At 35.1% G+C, this 12902-nt stretch overlaps 1 protein-coding gene across 1 annotated transcript in view; it reads right to left on the reverse strand.

The window, feature by feature from the left end:
• Positions 1-12902, reverse strand: part of KIF13A (kinesin family member 13A) — a 242422-nt gene that overhangs the window by 43434 nt on the left and 186086 nt on the right. The window contains 6 exon segments of the mRNA XM_074272374.1: positions 1452-1625; positions 2502-2666; positions 4569-4718; positions 6482-6622; positions 7354-7516; positions 11122-11335. Coding sequence (XP_074128475.1) covers positions 1452-1625; positions 2502-2666; positions 4569-4718; positions 6482-6622; positions 7354-7516; positions 11122-11335 — 1007 coding nt within the window.

Consider the following 12902-nt stretch of genomic DNA (forward strand, 5'->3'; position numbering starts at 1 on the left):
TACTTCCTAGCTGTGTGACCCTGGGCAAGTCACTTAACCCCAATTGCTTCAAGGGAAAAAAAAAAAAAAAAAAAAAGGAGAAACCAAGGAAATAGTAAATGACTTGGTTTTTTGTCCTTTAACTGATTAATAGTAAAGAAATTGAGCTTTATGTATCGAAGAAGCCTGGAAAGATTAAGTCTTTAAATGTACGAATGTTTTCCACAGATGATAATTAACTACAAAGTCCACAAGATGAAATAATTCCTGCATCTGTTGCTTTCTTTCCTTTCCCATTACTATATGGCATATCTCAACTATACCAATAACCTCTCTTTGTGGAAAATATTTTATTTTACTTAAAAAATATTTATTTTCAGTTCTGATTTTTCTTCCCCTCCCTCCTCCATCCATGGAGAAAGCAAAAAATATAATACCCATTGCACATATAAAATCATGCAAACTACATTTCCATGTTAGTTATATCATGAGGGAAAAGGAATATAAAAAATGGAGGAAAAAATTATGCTTCAATCTGTACTCAGAATTCATCAATTTTCTTTCTGAAGGTGCCTATCATTTCTCATCATGAGTCCTTTAGAACTGTTGTAGATCACTGTATTGATCAGAATTGCTAAGTTGATTATCAATACAATAACTGCAATAGCTCTTAACAAGTCTTCCTATCTCCTTTAAAATTCCTGTCTACCCTTCCCATCTATCAGATTTACCATCCTTACATATATAAATTGTCCCAAAATAATCCCTTTAAAGTTTACCTACTGCCTACTATGTACAGTTTAAATTTCTTAGCTTAGTAATAAAAAGCACTGATAACAGCCTTATTTCCTACAACTATCTTCCATGTATTCTAAATTGGCCTAGTCGTTGACCACCCATTCATGGCTCTCCCATTCTTTTTTCAGTGCTTCCATTCACATTATTCTCAATGTCTGACACGTCCTTTCCCTATCTCTGTCCACTCATGTTTTACAACTCAATTCAAATTTTACTTCCTCCAGGAATTCTTCTCTCATAAATATCTTTCCTTCCTCAAGACACTCTCATAAAACTTGTTCCTCTGTCATTTATGTAATTACGTATTTTTATTAGAGGTAATTGTTTATGTATCCTACAGACTCCTTGAAGATAGGAATTATGTCTTAGTTTATCAAAGGTATGATAATGCAGAGACAGAAGCACCTCTGTTTGAATTCTACCTAAGATAAATAATAAGAGTTTGACCCTGGAAAATGCATTTAATCTCTCCAAGCTTCAGTTGGTATCCTCATCTGTAAACTGAGAATAATGAAATAATGAAATAATGTATATAAAGCACACAGTAAAATTTAAAGTGCTAAATGAATATTGGCTATTATTATTTATCTTTTTATCTACCCTATTATTTAGCAGACTATTCTCTATGTAGTAATCATTTAATAAACGTTAAATTAAAATTATGAAATTGATACCTCACAATGAGAAAAAGTTACTGTAAACTGAGGTTCCTTAGACTGAGGTGAGGGCACATCTGGATCAACCACTGGAGCTGCTACTGTTGATCCACACTGGTCCCAGAATGTGTATTGACAGAAGACAAAATTTGAGAGATTTAGGGGTAGCCCAGTTGCTTCTTTAATTTTAACCTGAGGAAATAAAAAAAAGGTAAAGCAACTTCAATAAGAAAAATATCTATCTGAAAATTATTCTTCTTTCAATATTCTCAAATATAAATGTAAATCATGAAATACATTTCCATGCTCAGAACTCTTGCCTTCCTCATCTCTGCTTCCTAGCTTCCCAGGTCTCTATTAAAGTGCTGCTTTCTATAAGAAGCTTTTTCTGATCATTAGTCCCTTCCCTCTGTTCATTATATTTAATTTACCCAGCATATTACTTATTAGTACACAGAGGTTACGTCTCCCATTCAATTATGAGCTCCATGAAGACAGGGACTGTTTTTTTTTTTTTTGTTTGTTTGTTTTTGTCTTTATGTCCCCAGAGCTTAGAATGGCTTCCATAATGAGTGGCAACATACCAGTTTTGTATACTGCTTAGTGTAGTCTCTGGCACAGAGTAGGTGCATAGCAATCTAACTGACTGGCTAATAAAATTAATCAGCCATTTTACTCTTTTGACACTATCTTTGTCAAGTCTTTGACAAATCTTCACTCATGACTTCTATAATAATATCTATGCCGTCATTCTCAACCTGAAAACACACATACTTTAAAAAATATCATGCACATGGAAAAAAGTCTCCTAACTAGTTTCTAGTATGGCTGCAATCTTTTCCGGGAAAAAGTGTATGCAACTTTTAAAATTATATTCTTCAAGGCAAAATACAAATTTTTTTAAGTAAAGCAAACCAATTTTAGAAAGACCTACACACTTAGATTTTATATCCATTCTCAATTCATCTTTAACTGTCTCAAGTGAAAAAGTTCTTGCTAGATTAGTAAATATTGCATTTTAAAAATTAATCACACACATAAGACCATCCACCCCACCACTCATCTCACCCGGCATGTCAACTTTTTGACTCGATGAATGATTTCACCATTGCTGTCCATGACTTCAAGGCTCCCACTTTCACTGGAGTTCTCTGAGGAGTCATCGCCTTCAATCACACGCTCTGGAACAACTCCTGTGACACGCATCACTTCAACATGTAGGCGTCCTGCAACCTGGGACAAAAAAGACATTAAATGTCTAGAAGCTAAGAAGAGTACAACCAGAAGTGTCTGCACTGCTTCAACCTTGGAGTGAACAGTGACTGGCTCAAGACTATTCTTCAAGGGCAGGGACTACTACACCAGTTCTATCTGCTTTGTATAGTATTCAGGTACCATTTTCAGGATGGGTACCAGGGACATTGGTAGGCTTAATGAATAATATTCAACAATAAAGAAAAAGTCTAATAATAGCATTTACATAGTGCTTTAAAGTTTGCAAAGAGTATATATATATATATATATATATATATATATATATATATATATATATATATATATATATATATATATATATATATCATCTCAGATGATTCTTCCACCAGCTCTGTAAGGAATAATGTGGAGGGAATGGCAACTGAGAAAAATTAATTAGAGAGAAAATTTAAAAAGCAGCTAGGTGAAGCAGGTATTGTCTCCATTCATTATAGGAGTCTACTTTTTTTTTTTCCTTTTTTGGAAATTATTTTGTTTTATTTAAAACTTTTTTCAGTTCCAATTTTTTCTCTCTCTCTTTCTTCTTCCCCACTTAATGAGAAAGCAAGAAACATGATACACATTACATATATGAAATCATGCAAACCACATTTCCACATGTGGGGGGGGGAAGGAAAGGAATAAGAAAAATAAAAGAGGAAAAAAATCATGCTTCAATTTGCGCTCAGAGTTCATTAGTTCTCTCTTAAAGGTACTGGCTGTCTGTGATGATAGATATCCAGGGAGGCAGGGGTAAGTACAGAACTACTGCACACCTACTACACTGTATTTTAATTTGCTGACCATTTCTACTTTGGTCAGATGATAGGGTATCAAGGTCTGGGGAGTCAAAGGACAACACTTTGAATGCTAAAATTTGGTTCTGTTTACTTGAAAACACAGAAAATACAAATGTTACTTAAGTTATTAATGAAAAGAATGAAACTAATGAAAGGTGTAAAATAGAAGTAGTTTGAATTTCAGCACACTAAGAATGGTTGAAATTTATAATTAAATTGGACAAATGAGCTGAATTAGGAAGAAAAAAACGGGAAAGAGTGGAGAGATTTAAATTGGCTTCTTTAAATATTCAGAAGTTCAAATTCGGTGATCTTTCCCATGTGTCTATTGTTGCCACCTGTTGAAGCATCCTTTGGGCTTGGAGGGAAGTAGAGGAAAGGAGAAAAAGGAATCAAAATTTTGAGATAAAGACGTGGGCTTGGAAAAAGATATTCTGAAAGAGTTCTTGAAGGTCACTCAAGTTTTAAAAGACCCTGCTCAGGTGAAAAAAAATTGAAGATCAAGAAAATAAAATATAACTTTCTAAATGTTTTTTAAAAACTATTTTATAGAACATGGCTCTTTTTAACAATGAGATGACTGATGCCAGTTCCAATGATCTTGTGATGAAGAGACCCATGTACTCCAGAGAGGGGACTGTGGGAAGTGAGTGGGGTTCACAAATATGTATGCATATACTGGATTTAACATATATTTTTACCAAGTTTAACATATATTGGATTACTTGCCGTCTAGGGGAGGAGGTGGGGGGGAACTGAAACACAATGTTTTGCAAGGGTTAATTATGGAAAATTATCCATTCATGTTTTGAAAATAAAAAGCTTTAATTTAAAAAAAAATACTATTTTAGTCCTGCAAATTGTGAGAAAAAGAAAGAAAACTAAAATAATTGAGATAATTGAAATAACTTTTCGTGGTCCAGGAACCATAACTTCACGGTTCAAGCTATTCATTCAAGTTTTTGGTTTTATTTCAAGAATAATATGGTATGACGCAACCCGGTTAAAAACCACGTGGCCAAGGCTTTGAAAGCTCGTCCCAAGGTTTAAATGCAGCTAAGCCCAGCTGCTTTGCCTTTACCTCCCCCTGCTGGCTGATGATGGGCACTGCGTACTGAAGTTTCACATCATAGAAAAGGCATTCCAGGAAGACGTTAGCAACGCCAATTAGGTTGTGGTTTTCTTGTGCTTCGTAAAACGGGTCCCCTCGTTTACCGTACACTCTCTTTACCTTTAGGGAGAAAGAAAATAAAAAGACATAAGCAATGTTTGGCTTTAGGAGGCAGAGCCTCGGACACTAGTTGCGTGCACGGTAATGTGCGCTCTCTGCCTGTGTCCTCACGGGTGAGGGAAGCTGACAAAGCGCCTGCCTCTCAGTTACTGTGGGAAGCAAAGCGGTGGGCAAGCTTTCAAGCCCTGCATAAATAGTGTTCTCAACAGAGAAGATGTGTGAAAAAAGGTTTTTCTGGGAGATAAAAGCTGAGTGGGACTAATGGACAGAGCAGTCATCCGTGATGCACTCCACGAGCCAGACCGACGTCACAGGTTGAGGGGAAGACCGGCCGGCCGATCCAGAGGGGAATGGCCCGGCTGGCAGGGAGGCGGGGCAGGATCTCCACCTAGTCCTGGGGTGCAGACCCAGCGCTTCTCCCGTGCTCTCTAATTATTCGCTGATCCTGCTTCCCTCTAATTTTGTGTTCTGCTCCCCTTCCTGACCTCTCCCCCTCACAGGCCTGCACACTGCAAGGGAGGGAGAGCCCTGGCTCAGTCCCCACAGACCGACTGGGATGAGAAACTGAGGCCTGGGAGAGCGCAAGGCGCAGATCTGGCGTCAGAACCACTCAGGCTTGCCTTTAAACCAACGCTCTTTGCACTACGGAGTTGCTGCTTCCATGTTCTGTTCAATACACATTTACTGAGGGCCTGCCATGCGCTAACTAACCATCAGATGCTGCCCTGCACATTGTCTTACTTTCATTACTACAGGACCAAACTTAACCTCCCATCTAGCAACCCACGAGGACTCTCAGCAGCTGGAGGAGTATTTACAGGCACTGAAATCCTGATAATAAATTAATAGATTCTGGCTGGCTTCAAAAAGGACCTTCTCCAGGACTGATACAAGAGTAAGGAAAAAAATGGTTTTGTTTTTGCTGCATTTGACTCCAAAAAGGCATTAGAAATATAACTACACAGGTAAAAACAAACAGGCTGACTTAACTTTCACCAGGCAGTGACCAACCACAATGACAGAGGTAATGAATTCCAAGCTCTCCACATCCTGACATAAAAGCCATATACTCAGGATGTAGATTGAGACATTTTTTAATGACATGGCGAATGGAAACATTTGTTTTGCTTGGCACTGCAGGTTTATTATAAGGCTTTTGTTTTTCTTTTGTGGGTGGGGAAGAAAATTTGAGGCTTGTCAATAATGACAACAAAAACAAAAACTGTGTGCTCATTGTAATGGATCATGGTTGGATGAGGGAAGAGAAACTATGGTTTTATCTTGAACACTGACTGTGTGACCATGGGGGCACACCACTTAATCTCTCTGATACTTAAGTTTTCTCATCTAAAGAAATAGGGATAGTTGGATAACCTACCTAAATAAGTGTCTAATGAGGTCCAAATGAGATAAGGAAGGCACTTTGCAAAGCTTAAAGTGTCATTTAAATTTCAACTATTAAAATAACTTAATATTAGCAAATTGTAATTCATGTTTTTAGAGATACCATTGCTTTAACCTAGTTCTCCAAGTCACATTCATCTGACATTTTCTTTGCTGAGTATTAACTTTTCAAAGTATCCATACAAGGAAGCATGCGTATACAGTGGGCTTACATAGATTTCCATATAGGTCTGTATTTGTGCATGTATATACATACATTTATACATGTATATTTATACACACATTTTCAGACAGTCTTGTAATTTTAATTCTATGTTTTAAATGCTATAAAGTGTCACTTTATGGTTTTGTTTCTTTACCTCAGGAACCTTCTCTTTCCATTCTTGATAGAGGTCTCTCATGTCAATCAATTTATTCTCCAGCTTCTCGATGTTCCACACTTGGGTGCTTTTCCCTTTTCTCCTCACTTGAATTGCCGGTTCACTCACTATGGCACCCCTCTGCATCACAAACACACACACAAAGATGAATTCTTTAAGTAATTGTTAATACCCAATGAAAGAGAATTCCCACCCCTGCATCTTTCTGCCCAGCATATAGGCTAGAAAGTAACTATATAATGAGCCTATAGAGGTATTCTTTAACAATTTCCCTGGATGGGAAAAAATCTCTTAAGTACAAGGACAGAGAAACTCCAAATATTTCCCAAAAGCCCAAATCACATCTGAAGCTGTAGAAATTGTTTAGGTAATTTCTCTTTTTAGGGATTGTGTATATTGGGGGTGGAGTATGCATAAAATGAGCCAGTGCTCATCAAGTTTTTAATTTAAAGAGGTCAAATGCTGCTAATGCGTCTGCATAGTCACTGAGAATGAGAGGAATTGATAATTACCACTAGTCTTCCTTCATTATAGAACTCCTATTTTTAATACATACAATAACACTTTTTAATACACAAATATCTAAATTCAAGAAAGCAAAATTTATGTAAGAGAAAACTAAAATAATTTTTAATGGTGCCTCAATTTAGGTGGTAAAAGACCTAAGAACATGATTAAAAAAAACTAAATAATGTGCATGGCTGAAAATCTTTCATCAGATGTGGATGAGGTTTTGGTTCCCATCAATGTCCCCTTTTAAGGAGTACTTTGATATAATGGCTTTTTTACTTTAACAGTTTCTTATCTTTCTGAATTCACTCTCATTTTCTTTATAAACCAGTTGCTTTTACCTTCCTGTTGGCACTGAGATTTGCAGCAGGAATCTGAAGAGTCACTTGGTAATCAGTGAGCTTATTCATTTCCTCAGCTAAGAAGTTTGCTTCCCTCACCAGGGTGTTGGCTTTTACTAGCTGCTCTCGTAATTTTGCTAGGCTCTGCCGGAAAAGCTCATCTCTGTGTTACAGGAAAGAGAAAATTACAAACTTAAGAAAATTGCCAATTATTTTTAGAATCTGTTACAAAAAAAAAAAAAAAAAAAAAAAAAAAAGAGAGAGAGAGAGAAAATCAATTCTCAACTACCTAAGAATAAATACAGGAAGTTAATTAATTGAAGATCATGATGCTAATTTCTCTATGTCCTTTAGTCCTTTGGAATGATGGTCTTCCTGGTTTCAAGATCAGGTCTCTGAATACCATGCCATGTTGCCTCTCTCAAGAATAGGATCACAAAGGTTAAATTTTTTGCCTACAATTATCACGGACACAGTCAAAACTCAAACCAAAACTTTTGGACATCTCATCCTTTTCTTGCTTTGAATTTACCTTTTAAAAATCCCTTTTTTTGTGCTTAGTATTTTTGAAGCATTAGTTTATTTTGGACATTAGTCTATAATCACTATCATTAAAAGGTAATCTCACTTTCCCCATATATTCCTAAATATATATCCTGTCCTGTTTTTTTTTTTTTGTTTTTTTTTTTGGTTCATCTTGGGGTTTGTTTGTTTGTTTGTTTTTGTTGTTTTAGGCAATCAAGGTTAATTTGCCCACGATCACACAGCTAATAAGTGTTTTAGAGGTCAAATATGGACAGAAATCTTTCTGACCCCAGAGACAGATTTCATCCACTGAATCACCTAAGATTCTCCATATGCCTTTTTTTTTAAAAATAGAGTTCATCAGAGTGAACCCATATCAAGCTGTTCATATACTGTTACTCTCCTTATTCATTCTCCTCCAATGAGGTTCTCTTAGAATTGTATTTCAGAATTTCACTACTGAGAGATTTCCATGCCTCTTGAGCTGATTTCTCTTTCAGAGTCATTGGTCATGGCATCATGACTATTACATCTTTGAATTCAAAGAATTTTTTCCCCCCTTGGGAAAATGAGACTATTTAACAGCAATTCCCTCTTGATTATCACAAACTATAAGATAATATGATTGATCACTCTCTTGCAAGGCTCCTGCTACTTTATTTCATGGATAGAAATGGTGAGAATTTAATCAAGAATAATAGGTTTCCTCTCATCTTTATATTTTAAAAAAGCAAATTGCTTTTAAAAAGAGAGAAGGATTTCAGCAAGATAAGGCATATGTTTATATAATTATGCAAATATATGTGAGAAAGAAACCAGAATAGGGTAAGAGAACAAATAAGAATCTAGTTTGGCTAGAACATGGTATCTGAAGGAAACTAGAATGAAATAAGACCAGAATGGTAATATGAAACAAGACTGCACAGGGCCTAAATTTCAGGCTAAAGACTTTTTATTTGATTGTTTCTGAGTAATAGAGTCACATTGTCACACTTGTGCATTGATTATTGTGGTAGTTATGAAAATGACAAATGAAGAGAGGATGGAAGTAGGGAGAAGAGCATCGAGGTGACAGGTAATAAGGAGCTAAACTAGAGAGGTGGCAATGTAAATGGGAAGGAGGAGAAAAATTAGACATGATAATAGGACTTGGTATATGGCTGTATGAGAATGGTGAGGAAGAGTTAAAGATAACTAAGTTTAGATCATTTGAAAGATGATGGTACTTTTGATAGAAATAAGGAATTTGAGAAGAGAGGCCACAATTTTAGTGGAGTGAGAGAAGGTACAAAGATGGTGAATCCAGTTTTCAATATTCTGTGTTTAAGCTAACAGCTCTATATCTAGTATGGAGCAATCATACACCATCAACTACATAATTTTTCTCTGACTAAACAAATTCTGCCTATCTTCCAGCTTATAGTCATCTCTCTTTTCTCTTCACATCTGGGCATATGTCACTCAGTTAATGATTAAACCAAATATAGCTTAAATTTTCTTGATTAAATAGTGCAAATTTTCTTGAATGACTGAAAGCTTCCTACATATGCCTCACAACTGTTAGATTAATTATATTAGATAATCTTATCTTTAAAATAACTATTTTTAGCTTTGTTCTGAAAATCAGAGCAAAATAAATACTATAAATGTTCTTATCTCTCCAAGAGAATTTATACAATAATTTCCTTCCTATTCCTTTCATTTCCCAGAAATAAAGCCAAAATAAAAAATAAATCTAAAGTTGAAAGATGGGAAAAAATATTGTGGCATATAAATAAATAATGCTTTACTAATACATTGTTGGGGGAATTGGTGGAATTATTGATTTAAACATTCTGGAAAACAATTTGGAACTATGCTCAAAAGTTTATAAAACTTTGTATACCTTTGATCCAACAATACCACTACTAAGTCTGTATCCTCCCTAACCTAAAATCATAAAAAACAGAAAGGTACCCACATGTCAAAGATGTTTAGAGCAGGTCTTTTTGTGGTGCCAAAGAATTTATGGGACACCTGGACACATTGTAATATATAAATGCAATGTAATTTTGTACTATGAAAAATGATGAACAAGATGCTTTCAGAAAAACCTGGCATGAGTAAAAGTGAGCAGAACCAGGAGAACATTGTACACAGTAACAACATTCTTATATATCAACTCTGGAACTCTTCTCTGCAATTATCCTCTAAGACAATTCCAAAAGACTCATAACAAAAAATGCTATCCACATCCAAAGAAAGAACTATGGATTCTGAATGCATATTGAAGCATGCTATTGTCACATTTTTTTTTCTTTCTCATGGTATTTCCCTTTTGTCCTGATTCTTCTTTCACAACATGTGTAAATGTGTTTAATATGATTTTACATATATAACCTATATCAGATTGTTTGGTATTTTAAGGGGGAGGGAAGGAGGGAAAAAAAAATTAGAAACTCAAAATCTTATAAAAAAGTGAATGTTATATCTGTGTGACTCTAGGCAAGTGACTTAATCCCAATTGCCTCACTCATGCCCCACAAAAAAGAAAAAAAATCTTACTGTATATCCATATATCCTTCTAAAAAAAAGTAAATGTTGAAAAATGATATTTACATGTTATTAGAAAACAAAATACTATTAAGTGGAAAAATTAGTAAAAAAGGTTTTTGAAATATACATTTTTTTTTGGCATTGAATTATATTATAATTTAAAACCACTTGCATCATCTAGTGAATACTTTGCTTTTTCTCATCTTTTTTAAATGAATAGAAAGTGAATTGATAAGTAAGCGGGTAGTCCAGGCTAGCTCCTTGAGGCAATCTTTAAAGTTTAATTTAGGGGGTTCAGTTACCTCTTTTATTATGATGTCTAGTCAAGGGATAGCCCTTCTTGGGTATGACTCAGGTCAAGCAAACCTGATGCTTCTATTTTTATCTGAAACAACACTCACCTATTGCATTAAAACTGAAATTATATTTAATCAATGTTGAAAGTAGGAGGAAAAAGTAGAAGAAAAACAATTGTACACTAAAGTACATCTTATTCTCCATTCAAATACATTGAGGTTGTAAACTAGCAAATTTTTTTGACCATTTAACAGGTATAATGCACTTAAAGTAGTTACCAGGAATAGTAAATGCCAACATCTGTCTTAACCCAATCACAACAACAAAGAAGTGGGCTTGTCTTCTGCCACTTCCACTCTACATTCACTGGTCATGGGGAATCACTATTCAGGAAGGTTCCTCTCCTTTTACCTTTCCTCTGCCCACAAGGTCACCTTCTGCTGAGCTGTCTGCCCTGTGAAGGTGAGCCGGTCAGTGCCGCTGTTCTGGTGCTGTCTCTCAGGAGACAGCTGTTGTCTCAGTTGCTCCAGTTCCCGCTCATACATCATGCGTTGCTCCTCCAGAGCACTTCGTTTCTCCTCTAAATATTGTTTCTCCAGAACCTGAACCACATTCTGAACTGGGTCTGTCAAAGCAAGAGAAGAGGCACATGAGACAACCTGGAAGCCAAAGCAAGTACTATATTCCACCAAACTGCCTTTCTGTTATTACTTAGAATAAAAAAAGTCTCCACTATTTTCAATAATACATTCTGTTCCTTGCACTGACATTTGGGGTTTTGATGTTTAACAGCATCGTAATAGAAATTCATTGTTGGTCTTAGGACTTTACTGCTGGGATGGAAATGCATATACTGGTCCTTTTCCTTAATAGAAATGGTGCTATTATTAACCCATTTATTGCTCTAAATTATTAGGCCTTGAAATTTGAAGCGAACTGTTGGAGATTTAGTTCTGATATCTATTTACCATTTGACAAGCACCTCCAATATTTAGATATAGAAATAATAGAAAACATATGGCAATGCTTTATAAGTAGCTTTTGGAGTAGGATGGAGAATTTTGTTATAGAGGCAAAAGGGAAACCATAAATCTTGCTGTGAATGCAAACTTTCCAAGATCTTGAACTACTCTAAGGCTTTAGCCATATGAGTTCACTCTCAAAATGAGTAGACATTTGAACAGAGGTTAGTAGTCATGTAGTTCTTGGACAGAAAAGATACAGATATTATTTTGAATATGTTTTATGATACAGAGTTTACACTGCCAATTCTTCAAACTTGCATTATGTCAGAAGAAACACAAAAAAAATCATTGAAAAAACATTTTTGGGAATATTTGGCTGACTGCAAACTGGCTATTTTTCAATAGCTAATGGCTTCACTAAACACTACTGTCTGTTATCTAAAAAGCCAATTCACCTTTAAGTCTTTTCTTTACAAAACAACAAAGGCTAACTTTGATTTCTAGCTGGTATAAGTCTACGTAGTAAGGTAGGGTCCTAGTTCACCAATACAAAGTTGAACAATTGTTGAAATATCAAAACCTGTCTATTAATCCTCAAAAAAATATTTTTCTTAAGAATATTAATAGCTAGCGGGCTCTAAAGTAGCCCTCTCACAGCTAATTACTAACAACCCAGGATAGTTGGGTTATTTACATCTACATATATAGATAAGGCAGGATTTTCTTCACATATTTAAATTAAAACAATATATTGCAACAGAATGAATATAGCAGCAGATGAGAATACAGCTATCTTTTATTAAGCCAAATATTAAGGGATTTGCAAAAACATGGGAAACATTCTCCCTAATTTTTTTTCTAAAAAAATATGGTTATTTTTCATTAAAATATTGTATATGTTATGTAATGAGTTTGTTTTTATTTTAAAGTGAGTAATTTAAAATGTGTTAATTTAATTTGTAATATCATGAATACTGATAGCTATAATCCATATAAATAAAGTTTAAGGGGCTCATCAATAGTTTTTAAGAGTTGTAAAGAGGATCTGAGACTAAAAAGTTGAGAGGCACTGACCTTGAACATTTGGTCATCAAACAAAGAAATATTTATTGTGTTTTCAAGTGTCAGATTTTAATGTTTCAGATGGAAATGGAAGATTCAAATGATTCAATGTGAATTTTTGTGCCACTTTTAACATCATCCTGAAAGACTCATCGATTTATTCAA

This window comes from Sminthopsis crassicaudata, chromosome 1 (genome assembly GCF_048593235.1).
Source record: "Sminthopsis crassicaudata isolate SCR6 chromosome 1, ASM4859323v1, whole genome shotgun sequence".
Classification (NCBI taxonomy): Eukaryota; Metazoa; Chordata; class Mammalia; order Dasyuromorphia; family Dasyuridae; genus Sminthopsis; species Sminthopsis crassicaudata.